At 38.8% G+C, this 18,787-nt stretch overlaps 1 protein-coding gene and 1 long non-coding RNA gene across 2 annotated transcripts in view; one reads left to right on the top strand and one right to left on the bottom strand.

The window, feature by feature from the left end:
* Nucleotides 1–929, bottom strand: part of ST6GALNAC3 (ST6 N-acetylgalactosaminide alpha-2,6-sialyltransferase 3) — a 230,440-nt gene extending 229,511 nt beyond the window's left edge. Inside the window, exon 1 of the mRNA XM_069788984.1 lies at nucleotides 694–929. Within this exon, the coding sequence (XP_069645085.1) occupies nucleotides 694–711 (18 nt within the window). The 5' untranslated portion in view covers nucleotides 712–929. The remainder of the gene's footprint in view (nucleotides 1–693) is intronic.
* LOC138686395 (uncharacterized) overlaps nucleotides 2–18,787 on the top strand; it is a 38,699-nt gene continuing 19,913 nt past the window's right edge. Inside the window, exon 1 of the long non-coding RNA XR_011325723.1 lies at nucleotides 2–106. This is a non-coding gene — a long non-coding RNA (uncharacterized lncRNA). The remainder of the gene's footprint in view (nucleotides 107–18,787) is intronic.

The raw sequence follows: 18,787 nt of genomic DNA, 5'->3' as shown, positions 1-18,787 counted from the left end.
TCAATACTTAGTGCTAGTGATGCTCTCTCCATCTCCATGACATGCTGGTTGCAAATACTTTTATCTCGGTGAGGAAAGCAGGCTGGAGAAAGAATATGATCACACGGTAAGTTTACACTTATATTTGCTGGCGTGAAGGGGAAAAACCCTTTATCAAATAGGTCGCTTAACTAGCAAATGCAATTAAATATTAAGTATAATTGTGTGGAGCATGTGCATCTTGGGTAAATGCAGCAGGGGAGTGTATGCTTAAGGAGCAACTGGGACAGCTGTGTACATCTGCAACCTTTGCTTTAAAAGCAGTAAATGCTGCATGGTCAGAAAAAAGAAAATAACTTCCCCCGTTTTGTCCTTTGTGCTGGAAGTCTGTTGCCCAAATGTTATTTCTCCTGAAGGAATTCAGCTCAGACAAAGTCAGCTGAGACAAACCAGAGCCCCTCACCCCCCTCCTATTATTCCGTACACAGCTCCCTTCCCGCTAGCTTGCAGTTCTGACAATGCAGGGAAAGAGGAAAAGAATGGCAGAGGGAAGCAGAGCACAGCTGTACGTTGCAGAATCTCTCCATATTCATTTGCCAAACAAAGCCAGTATTCAAAAAGACAACGAAGATGCAATAGGACCATACCAAATCCATGCCTCTGCACAGCGAGGGGTTCCCTAACAATGCATTCAAGCAACAGATAGAGATTTACCTTCAAAATGCAGGCCATGTTCTTTCTCTATCCTTCCTACCACAGAGCAGCAGGATTCTACTTTGTGGGCAGCAGTTCCAGTGTCAAGCAAAAGGCTGGTAGAGCTGCAGAACTGCTAGAGCCTACATTCCCGTAGATCCAAATAAGGGTACCATGCATCCAGGATCCGTTAGTCATATTAGTCTTTTTATGCCCCGTTTGTTCCACCCATCAGCTCCTACCACTGGCTGGGAGCCAGCCCGGTACCTCCCCTCTGTCACATGACCGAGTTTGATTCATGGCTCCAGCATGCATTTTTGTAAGCTCCAGGACGTTCTCGCGCAATACTATACGTACAAACAGCAGTCTATACTTTGCAGATGTTTTGCAATGGTTGGAAATCAAGCTGCATGTTTACAATGAATCCCTGTGCAACTCTCTAAATGTTCTCAGGAGACAGTTGCTGCCAGTTGGTCAGAAAAGTCCAAGCTCTCTCTATTATTTGGGCTCTAAAAATCCTTACGTTGCTTGTTAGTGTGAGGTATCGTTTTATGTTCAAGCCCTTTTAATTGTACAGCAGGCTTCCCTTTGTCTGAAGGCTGCAACTGCTTCCCCATGAGAGATAATCATTACCAGCAGCCAACATAAATATCCTACCAGAGGTGCTTGCGTTGTGCTGCACGTGTCTTTTTGTGTAAAGGGCTGGCATACATCACAGGGAATGGAAAGTGTGGGTCGGTTTGTTTGGGTTTTTTCATTTGTGCAAGTCTGATAAAGGGTCTCTGAACTTTCTTTGGACTTTCCTACACTGCAGTGGGATTAACTACAGATTAATACATTCAGCTGTTGAAGAAATCTTTCACTTTACATCATCTCATCAAATTCAAATTCTTCTCTTACATATAATACTTTATCCATTATAAAGGTTTCACTTCATGTTTGTCACTTCTGCAGTCTCTTTCTCCCCCTTTTACACTTTCCCAGTACTTCTCATTACTACATCTTGGAACCCTTTGCATTTTGTATACTTGGCACCTTCCCTCTATTCCTTGTGTGCTACATTGCTTCGCTCCTGCTGCTTTAATACACACCAAAGCTCTCCCTCTCCCATAATAAATTCCTTGTAGTGGATGTCTTCATCCTCTCTGCAGCAACTCAGGGTACCTGTTTACATGCAGCCAATACACTCCAGTTAATATTATAAAACTGCTTACCACAGAGCTCCTTAATATGTAGAACCCAGAAGGGGTTAGTACCATGCTGCACATTTAATAACCAATACTGTTGCCTGCCTGGCAAGCCTCTCCTATCCAGGTGCAATCCATCGAGACAGTAAGTAGGTTGAAACTAAAGGAATTAGCTGTCCTCATTTCTGTGCAGGGGCAAATCGTCCCCAAGAGCAGAACAGAAAGGGACCAGGGAGGCTTTCTCCAACTCACACTCCTTGGCTGCCTTCCTGTGCACTTCCAAAGAAGATACCAATTTGCGTTTGGCCTTTGCACCACCCCTCCAGAGCACCGTAGTTCTACACAGGTCCTGCAAACTCCTCAGCACCTCTCACCACTGGAAATCCACCTCTTTGCTGAACTACAGCCAAAACCCAAAGCTCTTGAGCTGAAAATTGTGGTGGTGTTGGGGAGACTAATGAAAAAACTCTTGAAGTTTCTAACAGAAGGAAATATCTAAACAACGAATCAGTGGAAGAAGCTTGTGAGGGAGGGACCTATGGTCTTTTTTTATTAGAAGCTACCACCAATCAGTGTTACCTCATTCTGGATTGCAGTTTATGCCTCATTTATTCATAAGGAGTACTGTAACAAAGCTCTGTTTTTTAATGATTAAGATACACAATCCCCCCCCCCCAATTAAAAAAAAAAAACCAAACTATTTTTCTCTCCCACAGTCAAGCATCTAGTTTTTCTGGGACTGAAACTGTTCCTTCCATCTGTGTGGTGGGCATGGGAAAAGTTTCCATCCAAAACAAATGAAAAATATTCCATCCCCTTTCCCCCTGTTGCCTTACTAATTCTGTAAAGAACAAAAGGAATGAGACTTGGAGGGAAACTGTCCTGAAAAGGCCAACCATTTCAATATGCCCAAAGCACTGAGCGATTTCCAGTGAATGATATTCCTTAAGGAAAGGCAGAGATGTGGGTAGGTGTCTTGTTTTAAGCATTTCTCGAACATGCTTTGATTCTAAACACCTCATCAGACAAAATATGGTGACTTTAACATTTAGACTTTTTGTAAATGGACATTTATCTTAAAGATACTTCATTGTTACTTGACTCCAGCAACAGCCATCGTTCCCTCCCTCCCTCTGTGACTCACCACAATCTAACCACCTCATATTGTATGACACCTTTTTAAGAGCATAACAAAAGTAATTTCTTAGATTGTCCAACAGGCAGCTACAGCCCCTCTAAATTTCTTAGTTTAGTGAAATATAGTCAAATAGATTTTCTGGAATACCAGAAGTGCTCTAAGTGCCTATGGGTTGCTCACAGTGTGCAGAGGGTCCTACAGCTCCTGTCGGCCATTCCCAGCCAACAGGCACCCCTGCAGCAGCAGCTGTTGGTTCAGAAAATGCTCTGCTGGTGCTTGTAAGCGAGCCATGTGAAACTCTGTGTTTATTCTCTGCAAATGCAAGCAAAGCTTAAATTTTTTCTTCCAGAACTTAATTTAGAGAAAACCTAAACCCATGCCTTTCAGAAAAATACACACTTTTCTTTAAGGAGGGATATGAGATTCCACTTTATTTGCTCCTGGGGACAAGAACTGAAGGTGTGACTCTAGCTGAGATCACTGTAAACAGCAACAGAAAGCCCAGCCTTAGGCTGAGCTAATTTTACCTGAGAGAAACTACATGAAGAAATGCATCCACCAAATTATAAAAGCAAACAAACATTGTAAGCGCATCTCTTCTATGAGCCTTATGAAGTGTTTTACTTGAGCTTAAAATGCTCTTGAAATCAGCTTTAGGTCAAACATAGCTCACACAAATTTCAGTTGTGCCTGCAACTTTCCATCCAAAATTAACACAGTTGCTGTTGCTTGGTAGCAATGTCAAAGGCAGTGTGAAACTGCCTTTCAAGTCCAAGTCATTGTGACAGGCCACACAAAGTCACTACTTCTAGTTCTGAGGACAAACAGCTTGCATATTTGCCATTTAGTTCAAATCCTTTCAATATATTCCTATGGAGATGCAACCTTGGGGAAAATATGGTTCTTTGGGCAGCAACTCTTTTCAATTCTAGGTCTTAAAAATGAATTCTGTCATAATAAATCAATCCTTTGTGGAGAAGGCTGATTAAACCTTTTTTGGCAAAGATTAAAACAGCTACACAATACCAGCATTCAAGTAAGAGTTTCTCTGTACTGCCAATATGGCTAGTTATGCTGGGCTAGGCTGTGCCACGAATATCGCTCGATTGGTTTGTTAGCTGAATGGACATCATGTAGCTGATGAAGCTGTACTTTCACCTATGATAAGAACTTCAAAGCCAAAACCTCACAAATAGGTAACAAACTTAAACATTAATTTGTTCGTCCCATACTCTGTATTTCAGAAGTGCATGCTTAGAGAAAGTCTGAAAACTATCATCAACTCAGTAACTGCTGAAATCAGACACTGGCTCATCTAATGTGAAAAATGAAGAAACTGTTTTTACAGTTGCTGCCACTACAAAATTTTTTCAGACAGGGATGACACAAGATGGCATTTCTCACCCTTCAGGTACAGCCTGAGTCAGTGCTGGAGTAACAGATCTGCTTCACTGTTATCCAGACATCTCATCTTCCCAACCTTCTGTATCAATTTTTCCCTACCTCATGTAACTCACCATTAGAGGTAAGCAATATAAGCTACTCAGCACCCCAATGGCATGACAGAGGTAGAAGATGAGATGATAGAAAGACAGCAGGCTATAATTTGAACAGGAAATCTTAACAGCTTATCCAAATGTTACATGTAATTTTAATTTAAACCTTTTCACAAGCGTGACTTTTCAGGTAAGAAAAAGGGCTAAATCAAGCTAGTGTGCTTCATTTCAGAAGTGAACTCCTGCTACACTCTGTCTGGAGTCCAGAAGCTGAGAAGAACATATGGGGACATATGATACAGCCTGAATTCTACCTTTATTTTTCAGAAAAATCCTTACAGCTTAAAGCAAGCATGCCATATACACATTAGTGAAAGAGCCCAATGAGAAGTATGTATTGCCCTACCCAACTTGCTTCTCAGCACAATTCATCTCTTACCTTATTTAGCTGCAGGACAACCATGCTGCATTAAAAAAAAAAAAAAAGGGGTTAGTTGTGGGATACTTCTGCATGTTTTACTGGCCGGAGACAAGGATTGCTTGGCAACATTAATGCTATTAGAAATTCAGCTCATCACCTCGCTTTTATTCAGTGTCATGGTAACAATTTAGCATAGCCACACAGCACTTTCAGACCGTGCATGTTCTTGAGTTCCCCCCGCCCCAGCCCCTTTCTAATACACACAAACACACTCAGATCCATGCCTCCCAACTTTCTTTCAACTAAATCACCATTAAAAAAAAATTTAAAAAATCAAAAAAATCAAGTGTTGGCCAGACCTAACAGTTTTAGGAAAAATTCTCCCTTTATTCTCTAACACAAGAGAAATCTTTGAAAAGGTAAATGCTGTGCTATTTTATACCTATAGGATATAAAGGATATAGTCTAGCCTGTATCTGTAGTATATGGCTTTTATAAAAAGCACACAATGTTGTTAATAAATATTTATGATCTAAAAGAAAACAAAAAAACCACAATATTTTTAAATGCATGATATTCAGAGATTAAAACACAAAGGTCTGTAGAAGTTCCTGGAAGCAGAACAAAGCAAACCCCCCAAATTGGTAATCTTTTCAGAATGTTGTCATTTTATTTCCAATCCAAATTCATCTGAGAACTTCAGGTTTCTGTTTTCAAAGTTGCTTATTAAACAGTAATCATTTTACACTGAACTACAGATTGTTCTATTTTATATTAATGAAAGAGTGTATGTCATATCTGTTATTTGTAAATCTGTTTTAATAGAACAAATGGAATTTAAAATGCAGCAAAAAAATGTGCTCAGAGAAGAACACTGTCCCTCTTCCTAGGCAGCTTTCCTCTAAAACAGACTAAGCAACTCTGAAGAGTGCTGTGTCCACTTATACCACCAGCTGTTTTGCCTGTATAAAAATAGTAAGATAAACAATCATATAACTTACTTCAGTCTCCAGGAGAAGAAAACCCACCAATAATATTCTGAAGGGCATTCAAAAACTAAATGATGTGTTTGAAGATGCACTGTTATTTAAAGGTAATGTTGCTGACTAGAGAATATGGTTGGTTGATAGGCAGTTCTTGCAAGTTCTTCAGCCAAGAACATATTTGGTTTTTCCACTATTAACTTTTTACATTCTTTGCTCCTATTACCAATATCTTACACTCCCACTATTTTTATAACATAATTCTAATATCACAAAAACATTAATGTTATTTCACACTTAGATATGTCCATGTCAATTTGTCCTCTAACAAGATTTTAGGTTGGAGAATACAGCTGTTCACATAAAAGGAGCTTAGGAAAAGGAACTAGCGATGACTTCAATCATGGTATTGAAGGCCCTAAACTGGAACAGAAAATTCAAATCCAGCATTTCAACTTAGGAGAATACCTTCTCCTGAACTGCAGAAGCAGAGACTGTCCCCTGCTGTGCTTTCTCCAAAGATCCAGTCATCTACTGGTTTTATGGGCTAAGCTCTGTTATTATCCAAACCGTCTGTCTTTCAGGGGGGGAAAAAAAAAAAAAAAAAAAAAGAAAGAAAAAAAACCCAAACCAAAAAAACACCAAAAAAACTGTCCTTATCCCTTCCCAAGGCTTTATCTAACGTTTCTTTGCACTTGAAAGGAAAACCTTAAAAGCACAGCAGTAAAGATAGATTTATCTAATGCAGGAGTGAATTAATTTTGTTCAGGGCGGTGGGGTGGCTTTTTTTGACCACTCTCGTGTAACGTATCTGGAGGGGCTCAGCCCCAGCACTGTCAGATCTGAGCCACCTTGCTCAACAACATCCTGCTACATATCATAAGATCACAAAACTCTGAATTCCAAAGCCCTGTCTTGGTCTTGAATGAAGACTTGTCCTCCAGGGAAAATAAGTAAACAAATCAATCCATCTGTATTCTGGGAATGAGATGGGAACTTGACAATCCTATTTTTGCCAGGGAAGGGTGATGTTGTGAAGAACAGGAACCCATCTCTACCTCACAGGCTGAAAAATAGGGAAATAGGGGAAAGACAGCCCTTGGCACTCACCGTGCCTACCCAGTGCCCCATACATTATCTTTTTAGGCACTGTGTAGACCCCATCACTGTCAGCATCCTCTGAGGGTTCTTGAAGGTCTTCCCCTGCTCTGGCTGGCAGCAACAGGGCTCTGAGTGGGGACAGCAGCAGCCACTGCTCAACAGGCTCTGCTCTGCCATGAATAGAAAGCCAGAGGAACATGCCATGCCACCAGGGATGTGCCATGCCACAAGGGACAACAGATTCTTTGCTCCACATCTTCTTAAGAGACAGAGGGAGCATGGCAGCCAGGAGAGAGTCCAGGACCGAGGCTGCACATGGCTGGAATCCAGAAAAATAAGATCCTGAAGGCAGATTTGGCCTATGGTGTAAAGGGAACTAGGCCTTAACCTCAGACATAAGAATAGATAAGAGTAAATGATTAACTTTAGAGTAAGCAATATCAGAAAGGTTAGCTATTTTAGACTAGACATAGGCTAAGTATGAATTAATAGAACAACCTGAGTCATTCTCAGAAATTCAAAGGTGATCTTTGATGTGTAAGAAGATAAGTGACTGTGGTGACCGGAGACCTTCTGCCTATGACCACTAACTTCAGAAGAGCCAAGACAAGATTATAAGAAACAGTTAAGAGAAGAAAATGTATTGGACTTTTGAAGCCACTGGAGAATAGAGACCTGAGAGTTCATGGAAAAACACGAAGAACACCAAGAACTTCTTTTGACAAAACATCAATTGCATAATGTTTTGTAAAATTGTATATATAGAAGGCGTTTTTGAGTTATCCTTGGCCACTCACTAAGGTGATGGCCCAACTCTGAGTTGTTAATAAAGCAAACCTAGAGAAACCCATGACTGAAAATTCTTTAACATATGGTCCAGAACTTTCTATTTCCAGTTAAAACCAGCACAACGGCAAGACAAAAGCAGTCAAAGGATTTTTTTCTCATCTTGGTCTCCAGTTTGAGAGTTCTTTGTAGTTACAGGCTTTCAACAGAAAAACAGACAAATGTAATCAGAAATGGGTCCAATTCTGCAACAATTTATCACGTGCACTGGCTCTAGCAACGCAGCATGCACAGGATATAAACTAGCACCAAGTATAACTTGTGGTCTTGCTTCATTGAGCATTATGAATTAGCATTATTTTAGCATGCTATAAATGGATCTGTAACATGATGACAGTAATTTTAGGAACAAAAAAGTGTTTCAAAGATATTTTTTTTCTGTCTTGGATATATTTTATTCAGTTACAGCCCCAACATTTAGACATGCAGCAAAAAATATGATTATATACCAGAAAACTAAGCAACATTTTCTTGTTAACAGCAGTGTCATATGGAGAGATTTACTGAGATGGTGAGAAAGTCACTGGAACCCACATATATCCTGTTTTTAAGCCTCATTCTATACTTGATTCCTGAGTTAAGAAACCAATCAAACTAACACACTGAAATCCAATTCTACTGCTTCCATTAAAATTCTCTCAATGAAATTCCCTTCTTGGCATATTTAAAATCTTACCTAGTCACAGCTTGAGAATCAGAAACAGTAAAAGCTGCTTACAGATCTCGAGTCATGAGCTTGACTCCTGTGAATCCAAATAAACTGATACCCTACTCCCCTATTGAATCCACACTCTTCTTGAAGCCTTTAGAGGCACTAGCCAGCCATCATGCTGTGTCCTAACGTCAACAGACTTTGCTCCACTGGATCTAATGAGAAGAAAATATCTACCTTGTTATTAAAGCTACTTTCACTCATTAAAATTGCCAGTAGCAAAACTTTGCTGTACTTTGAAGAGTCTATCTCTAACTATAAACATACATTCTCAAGAAAAAGGCCTTCCTATCTTCCGAAACATCTGATAGCTATCAGGCCAGACTTTTAATAAAATATATCCCATGCAATGTTTTTAATTGACAGACACAATGTTACAAGTTTATAACTGACAGCAAGCTTGCCTCTGACAATTTTCTACACTGCTATGTAATACTGAACTAGAAGCTAACGAGATGCAGTTATAAGGGGATTTCAGGTGCTTAATGAGTTAGAGAACTTTTGGATATTGCCTTATTGGAACAATCAGCAACCCTGACTTTAAAGGTTTAGGGTTCCAAACACAAAAATTTAATTACACAGAAATTATATTATTGAAAACATGCAATTAAAGTTGTTGAATTAAACACAAGAATAAAGACATACATGAATTCAGCCTGGGTACACAGATCTCAGAATTTTTAAATGACATGATCACACAGTTCTTTCCCCAATGGAAGGTGGTTTGTTTGGGGGGGGGTGTTTGCTTGTTTTTCAGGGGTTTTTTGGTTGGTTTTTTGTTTGGGGTCCCATCCCCCCCCTTTTTTAGTTCAGAAGATGGAACTTGCATAAGATTAGAGTGAATCAGCATTAGGTGAATATGCTGTTTCCTACAGGATCACTGCTTCACTTACTGGAAAAAATTAAAAATTATATAGTGAATAAGAAATGGGTTTAAGGAAAAAAATTGCAGAAATAGTCTGATTATTTAAATCATTGAAAGCAGCTGTGAAGAGGTAGATTCTGAACTTGACTTTAACAGAAATCCTCTGCAATGCTCTCTGAATTAATAGCTAGGCATTAGTATTATTTTCTCTCATTTTCTGAGCTCCCAATTTGAAACCATAAGGGCTTATTCACCAATGCACTGGGTACGTGCAGCTGCTACTGAAGGTAATAGGAGTTATATTTTGAACATATTAATTGATACATAATGCTAAGTACTCTGAAAAAAGGTATCTTAGGCACCCTATATTGGACAGCAACATTAATGGGTACTTTAACCATATTTTCTGTGACTCACTTTCTTTCCTATAAAACAGTAATAATTTTTAATGTGGATATGTCATATTACAGTGAATGGCATAAGAGTGTCCATTAGGAAATTAGGCATCCTGTCTTCAGGAAATGCTTTCACTGTCATGAAGTAACATATGGCACAGGGCCACACTCAGGCAAGGAGTAGCAAGCAGAATCTTAATTAAATAGCTGCTCTCCACATGCATCTGGCCAACCTGTGCACCTAAACAAGTCAGGAGAATTAGAACAAAAACCATGTTATTGATCATGTTATTTCAAACTATGCATAATGTTTAGGAGATAATTTGACCAAAGTACAACTGCAGATGTGATCAGCTTGGCATTTGAAACTTTTGAATGCCTAGGTTTGTTGTTTAATTCTATTTTTATTTTAGTATCCCGTAAATCAGAGGCACAAATTCCATCTGCTGCCATTACAGTGGCACTCAACAGGGTTGCCAGTAAAGTTTTCTAACTTCCAGGACCATCCAAGACACCACTCCTCAGAAATCAACAACGCACACAAAAGCAGTCACTTCTAGACCTAGAGTACAAGACACAACCTTTCCCTGATATGTGGTAGCAGCAACGAAAGGCAAGATCCTGTCCTGTGACAAACCCCAATCTAGTTAATACTGACCGCTGAATCTACCAACTCTGCCATTTAACAGGATATAATCTAAGTCGTCACTATCCATGTATCCCTTCCCAATTAGAAGCTCCAGAAAGAATGTATTGTCATTGTTATACTAACTTTGAGAAGAAAAAACCCCAAAACTAAAACTACCACATTATTTTAAGAGCCCAAATAACTTAAGAAACAAGATGTCTCAGAGTAAGTCCATTTAATGGTCCAAATAAAGTCCATACAATGGTTCCTGGACAACTAGAAAAGTGGTGTGTTTGTTAATTTTGGTGATTTATGACTTCTGGTGATCCTGATGTTTTGTTAAAAGTCATTTTAGAATTTTCAAAAAGGCATTAAGTCCTCAGTTAACAGTTTCCCCAGACTGAAAGTAGAACATGCATACATTCATTATAGTGGTAAAACACAAAGATTTGGTGGTCTGACTATTTTTAAAAAGCAAATTTTTTTTTGAGTAATTTAATCCTGCCATACATCACTCTAAGCCAGTGAGGGACTTTATTGACTCAGTGGCCTTTGGTGTAAAATACCAGGTTTTGCAAAGATAATTCAATTTGCAAAGTTTTCACTGGAAGTAAGTTGTATATCTCCACGAGAAATTTACCGTGTCTTCAATCACACAATCATTTAACAAACCTACGTAACTGTCATTCCTCCCTCACTACAATTTAAAGATCTCTGTAAAAATATTCTCAGCAGTTTCAATACATATTTATTAATATTGCCCTATAGTCATAGCCTATGTCCCAGTAGCAAAGGAATCAGAACTTGAAACCAAAAACATTTAGGAACATCTAAGTGAAATGTGTTCGTAATGCAGATTTTTAACATTAATGTGCAAGACAAGTAAAGAGCTTTCCTCCCCCTGCATTTTCAAGATGATTATCAGCATATCATTTTTCTGTCTGTTCATATTATTGATAGCATAGCCATTAGTGTTTGCAAATCACATAATACCCTGATTCTTTTGCAACAAAAGTGCAAGTAATGTTGTATGTGAACACCAAGGAGGGAATAAAATAAATATAAGGAGACATATTTTAAATAGAAAACATTTTGGAAAGAAAATAATTTTAATCATCCTCAGGTGGATAACACTCCTCATTTCTTCTTCCCCCAGAGATTTAATGCTAGAATTAGTTTTAATCTCAATAAAACTACAGTATTTCTGTTAATCCACCATGAAGTATCAAAGTTAAAAATAGCCTGTGATTTATCATGCATACCATAATACAGTTTTAAAACATTTTTATTATTTTCAAAGCCTTCTAGGATTTTCCTTATCAAGATGTGACAGAAGTCTTCCCATAGCTCAGTTGTCTCTTTAAAATGCTGCAGTACATGATAAAGAAAATGCTTTATAGTTGGAGATAAACTTACTGTATCTGGCTTTCTATTTTAATAAAATTTACAACAGCATTTGGAGAAACTGCAGAACCAGATTTCATGGACTGAAAAAAATACATACTAGGAGCTAAGATTGACTTCATGCCCTATTCAGACATTTTGTATAGCAGTCATGGAAGCAAGGAGTTGTCAGTACAAGGTAAATTAAGGATTTTTAAGGACTGGTTAAATTTAAATGCTGGAGTCCACATGCAAGCAGGATTTCTGCTAACACCAGAAATTGTCAGAGTACATGGATAGCCTAGATTTGTGAGAGACTAAATGCAACACCTACCTGCAAACACAGAGTTCGTCCATTTAATTAATCTGAAATAAAGTTATTTTTTACAGTTAAAGGCTCTTAAAGTAGAGGTGCATAATTTTGGAGTTGGGGGTAGAGGGAGATTTAATTATATTGGACTAATCCTAGCCTTTAATTTCCTTAATGCAGTATCATTCCAGAAGTGGATGCCACAGGAGAAATGGCTAGATCCACTGCACTTTGCCCAGGACCATATTTATGTCCTCCTTGGTATAAATCACAATGCTTAGAGTTTTCCTTAGAAGATATCAACCTGACTGTTAGGTGAGCTCATGAACAATTGAGACGCAACTGGTTCAGAAATGCCAGGAAGGACAGCTTTTTAAGTTACAGCTCTGTCATATCCTTTGTAATCTTGGACAATTTCCTTTGCAAGTTAACATTTATCTACCTTCTGATAAGAATAACGAGAACTCCACATTGGTGCTGTCCTGTAAAAATCTTAGTCTAATATAATAGCAACCAGTAAAGGGTTCCCTTTTTGGAAAAATCAAGAAGGACATTAGGCTTTGCAGTCACACTTCCCTTCTGTGAACCATGCCGCTGCTGTTGTTGCTATAGTCTAAGGGCTGTAATATTAATAAGCTTTCAGTCAGGACTAAGGGTCTTGGGATAATATGGGATGGGAGGGTGGGGAATACAGGAAAAACTGAGGTCAGACAGGAAGGTACCCGTATTGCAACTTTGAGAGTATTTCCTTCCTTCCTTCCCCTAGTTACTATTTTTAAATCCCCACAAAGTGAAGCATCAGCAATTCCTCTAAGGGGACAGCAGCTCTGTATTAGAAAGGTAAAGGCACAAGGCCACTGACTAGCATAGTTAAATAGACTGGCATCAGGGCTGGGTAAAGAGCTGACAGATTTGTGTTTAATTCTGTTTTCACAAAGAGAAATGGAAACTTTTTTTAAAGTTAAATTCTCTTCCTTTAACAAAGCCTCCCAAACATAAACCCTGGGCAAGTGAGAGCAAATTTGTGAATTTTCAAAGCAGTATCTTAAACCCACTTGAGATTTTAGTGACATTTAAATTTCTACAGTGTACCCAGTTTACTTCTATCTGGGTTTCAGAAGGTGGCCATTATTTGCATTGCTTGAAACTTTTCTTATGCACAGTCAATACAAATACTGTTACACAAAATAAGTTCACTGGAGGAGCAGGAGAATTTAGCTTTGAATACATTTCAGACAGTAGCTCTCCTTTGCTTTGAACAAAACTTTTGGAGTTTTATCATGCTATTCTGTCTCTCCTTGAGAATAGCTGCAGAGAGAGATGTGGGATTCTTCCCCCCACCACTCCTGCTCTCCTTCATCCATACTTCCCTCTCTCTAAACCAGCAGCAAGGATGGCTGACCACAGCTAAGCTAGAATAGCACTGGAGATTTCCCATGTAGTATCATATGAATGTACTCAGGTAAATAAGTAAGTGCTGGAAAATAGTAATTTTAATACAGCACTGGGAGATGGCTTCTCAGAGGAAATTATTTCAGCTGGAAAGCAAGAAAAAAAAAATCTCCAAAAGCCAACATTTCTGCTTTACTGTTTGCATGCTACAGCTCACAAAAATAGTAAAGAAACTTTCAAGAGGCAAAACGAAACTAGATCAGGACTCTGCAAGTCTGAGAGGAAGAACCTGAGAGGGAGAAGACCAAGAAACAAGGTTGTTAACACCCAGATCTCACCATGACACAGATGGAAACTTAAAGCTTTAAATCTTTTCTATATTCATTTATTTTCTATTTCCAGGAGGCATTTGCTCAAGTGTTTAGCACACATTTGCAGTTTGCTTCTAAAACCATGCAAGAATTTTCAATAATGTGTGAGAACCACTGGAAAAATATTCTCAAACAAAACATGAATCTATTTACGGGAACAGTCTAAATTCACCTATTCCAAGATTAGTCAGAAAGATTCCTAATTGTGGCTGAAATGCAAGTAAGCACGACTATGATTAATTCCACTGAGAAAGAGAACACCAAGAGCTGCTCAGGCAGTTGCTAAACGTGTTACAAAGTGAAGCGACTACTCAGAACTCAGGATCTGCTCTCAAACAGTTTAGGAACATAGGACAGTAAATTTAGCAGCTGATTATACTGCACGTGATGAAATCACAAAAAAGATCTCTTAGAGCTCAGGTTTATATAGCAACATTTGTGTGTCAGTATTGGAACATATGATTCCGAAAACACAGACAAATTATCTACACATTAAAAAAAATCAGCCCCACCAGGTGGTCACATCACCCACCCCTTTCACAGTAAGTACATGCATTTTTAGTGAGGTAAACAACAAATGAACCTAGCAGTTAGCACTGCTAGAACAGAATTCTCTCATAAGAAAAAGTTACTTAACCATGTTCTATGCCAAACCTGTGCTGTTGCCTGTTACTTGTGACTGACTATTCAAGACATGGCTGAAAAGCAGTACTGACTGGGGTGCAAACTAGTTACCTGCACAGCATCATGAAGCAATTCAAGCAATGGTGGCAACTACTTTCACAGACACCAGAGTATACTTTGTGTAAGGGCTAATAGTTTTACTAAGTAGATAGTTGGCAGGGTTGGTTACTACAAAAAGCTCTTAATTATATTATCATCAGGAGAGCCGCTTGTCTTCAGCAGCAAATACCCCCATTAAAAGATCATTCTGCTTTAGCCTCAGTGTACTTCAGTTTCCATGCAACAATATTTTTGGGGATTATCCTTGATACCCAGATATAACAGGATCCTTGTTTACTGTTTCTTGCACATAGTACTACCAATAATCAGTTATAAATAAAACCATTAATTTTAAAGAAAGATAGGGGTATTTTTAAAAACAAAAACCACCTGGGAAAACATCCTGCTGGTCAAAGCCATCTCTACTTGTCATTACACCAAGGACTGCAAAGATGAACAGTGAAAGCCAAGAACCGCCCTACTCTTCCCCTACAACATCAAGCTGGTTGTAGCCTGCTCTGGGATCTAGGCATGTCCTAGGCTGGGATAACTGATGCATAGCTGCCAGCTCTCCCAGAGAGTAGTAGAACTGTTACCTCTGTTCTGGCAGACACCTTCACAATGGGAGACACTTAATACACTTCTAGTACAGGGAGGACTCCTGAACTCGGGTAATGTCATCAATAAGAGCAGCAATAGCTGCTGTCTGCTCAGCTGTTCGCATAGCATTCATGTTGTACCATCCTGTTGGGTAACCTCAGTGGTGAAACACAGAGCTCTGCTGCTGTACAGTGCTTGGGGGGAGCAATGGCACAAGGTAAGCAGTGAAGGTGCAAACTCTCCTCTGTTTTCAAACAGTGTCAGAAGGGAACTGTTCCTGCATGCAGGCAAAATCAGAAACTGAGAATTTGCTTTTTAATTGAGAACAACATGTATGGATTAGAGTCCTGTTCCAGGCCTGTGGGCACAGGAAAATGTGCTGGAAAACCCTTGGAGGTTAATGTAAACACAGAACTGCAGAAAGGAAAGATAGAAGAAAAAGCGGCTGCACCATGTACCAAGTTTGGTACATTTGAACAGGAAAACAGGAAGATCTATGTAAAAAAACCAAGAAATATCTATCCAAAAGTTGTATTTACTGTAAACAGCTCTCTTCAATCACAGAGACAGTAGACTGGCAAACTCCATGAAACTGTCTTCCCATACATACAAGATGAACCAACTTCATTACAGGTTTTCATTTGGACAATCAAACTGTGGCTCGGTTACAGCTTGAACTAACCTAAACTCTTTCCTTTTCAGGATTAATTTTCAGCAAAATCAACTCCAGGAGCTGGCACCTGCTTGCATGAGTGCTACTGCTAGTGAAGGAAAAAGCGTGTGTGTGCGCACATGCATGTGTAAGGGGAAGGCAGGAACACAGAATAAAGGCTGCAGGGACAGGACAGTGACTGTTTAGATTTGCTTAAAATGCCATGAATCCTTAGAATGATCAAAAAAAGTTTTTAATCAAGAAATAAGCAAAGCTCAAAGCTCACATCCCAAGTGAAAAGCATAAATAGAGCAGAGAATTAACTTAGTAAATATAACAAACCATAGAGAGAACAAAAAGGAAGAGGAAAAAATGGATAGCAAATACAATGTAGAATAGGAAGGAAACCTAAGTGCAGGGTAGCACTTGTGGGAATTATGGAGAACTGTGATAATGGAAAGTGTTCTGTGTACAGGGTCACCTGAGCTACAGATGATAAGGGGAGAAAGAGTGCCATATAAAGGAATTGCACAATAATTCAATAGATGACATTTTACATGTAAGAGAAGAGCACACAGTGCAAGCCAGCAAAATATATTTACTGCTCAGATTAGGACCAAGACAGGACCTTAGCAGACAGATAGAAAATTGGATGCAATATAGACACAAAGGCATGAGAGAATGTGATGCAGTACCTACAAAGACTTCCCCAGCGTCATGCAAGAGAAGGAAGCAAAGTCATCCAACCAGGATAAATGCTGACACAACTGTTAAACCACTGTGATGGTGTAAATTACAAAGAAAAAAAAATTATACTGGCCTAAGTGTCAGTTATTCTCAGTTCTAGTAGACTCTTACCAGCCAACACTGCTGGCTAACGGTGTCTCCTTGTCCACTTTCGAAAACAAGCAGAACACATTTTACTATTAAGTTAATAGTGGGATCACACCAATATGATCAAGATTGTGATCTGCCTCACAAGTCTCAGCATCATGCAAAATAAATTTTTTGCACATGGATTTAAGAGAACAAGAAAGAAACTGTAACAAAATCACAGTTAAAATCCCATCTGTCATCTGGAAAGAGCCAGGAAAATAATTGCAAAGTAAAAATGAAGTGGCATCATAATAGGTTTTTGATCTGCTATAAAATACTTGGGACGCAGTGCAGGGACTCCTGACCAGAGACTGAACAGGCTGCTATAGCTATGTGGTGCAACACAGTACATGGCCGATAACACTGAACAAAGCTCTGAAAGCTTGACATCTGCATTTACGCAACACTGCAATCAGTGTTGTTCTGCAAACAGCAAGAGAATGATGGGAGAAAAGACACTATAAACCTTTTATTTTTTTTAAATGAAAAATATCTTGAAATTTGAAATACAGATGAGACAATCACGTAACAGAAATATTACTAGGTGCATGTCATGACAAGCTAGAAGGGTTTCTTTCTTCACCTTGGATTGGCAAATTTCACATCAGATATTCCTATATGGGCATTGCAACCCAGAAGTAGAGCAGGATCCAAAAGAGTCGAGCTCATTAAGTGATTGACAACATAATTAGCCACCAGTGTGGGTACATACATAAGTGTCTGTGTGTGCGCACACGTGCATCTGTGGGTGTATTTATATATAATCCTCATATTATTAGCTTCTTTTCTGCGGCTGCAAACACGTTTGAATTTCTTCACATTAGCCTTAAAAATTATTTTACAGTATTTGTCTCACAGACTTTAATGGCTTAGTTATCTAATGAAGTAAGAACTTAAATAGTGAACACCTAGATTAGTCTATGTTGGGATGAATGACACAAGAAACCTTCCTGAAAGTATAATAAACAGAATTAGTTGTCGTCAGCCAGCACTTTAGCAATAACAAAGCACAAGAACAATACTAGAATCTGGCATTGATGACCTCCAAGGCAGATGGTTTGTGATGTGGTTATGCTGTGCTTTTAGACAGAGTGCTCTAACCCAAATTCCTATAGCTATGGCCTTCCTCTTGTGGGTTCAAAGTCAAACCACTGCTACAGAAAAATATTAGTACATTTTGGTCAATATTTCAAAGGGCAATGAAACATAAAATAACATTGGAGAATAAACTTATTAGCATCAAGCCCTCCAATTCCCACTGAAGACTTTTGCTCATGAGCATGCATGCAGTAGTATTCAGAGAATGTACACTTTTAAAGTGACAAATTCAAGAGGCACCCAAGCACATACACTGACCTCCCTTCCCCTTCATGGTATTTGGTTGGGTACAACAGCTCACTGCAGTTCTTAAACACCATTCAGAACTACAACAGTGCAATTCACAGCTTGTACTTAACAGAAACCCTCCAGGTGAGAAGATTGAATTACTTTTCTGAGTCAGAGCTTTCTAACTTGCCCTTTGTAACCTTGCTGCTCTCCTTTCCTTTCTGCTAGTCTCAAGTGCAGCATTCTGATAGCACAGAAGATGTGAACTCAGCTTGATTTATCCAAATGTTATGTATTTTTATATTTTCAAATAGTTGCTCAAATCTAGAGAATGATAATAATTAAATCATACATTGCATTTGTACTCCTATATTACCTGTGACCCAACCAATTTATTTTGATTAAAAGAAAAAAAAAAAGAGAATTACAGGCATTCAATGGTATGGACCAGGTTATGTTATATAGCTAGAAGATCATAAAGCAAAAACTGTCTGGGACACACTGAGGTGAACAGGATCACCTAGGCCTGTCTTGTCTTACTTTGAAATCCATCTCAAGAGGAAAAAGAATAAAGGAAAAGTAGGTATCAGGTGTCCTAGAGCAAATACCAGTAGCACATTGAACATGGACCAAGAACCAGTCTATTATTTCTTGTTGGAATGAAATAATGGAATGTGCTTGTGTATCTGAATTTCCCACTTCTGTTAACA

The sequence above is a fragment of the Haliaeetus albicilla genome, chromosome 8 (assembly GCF_947461875.1).
Source record: "Haliaeetus albicilla chromosome 8, bHalAlb1.1, whole genome shotgun sequence".
NCBI classification, from domain to species: Eukaryota; Metazoa; Chordata; class Aves; order Accipitriformes; family Accipitridae; genus Haliaeetus; species Haliaeetus albicilla.
This window is presented reverse-complemented; position numbering and strand designations above follow the sequence as displayed.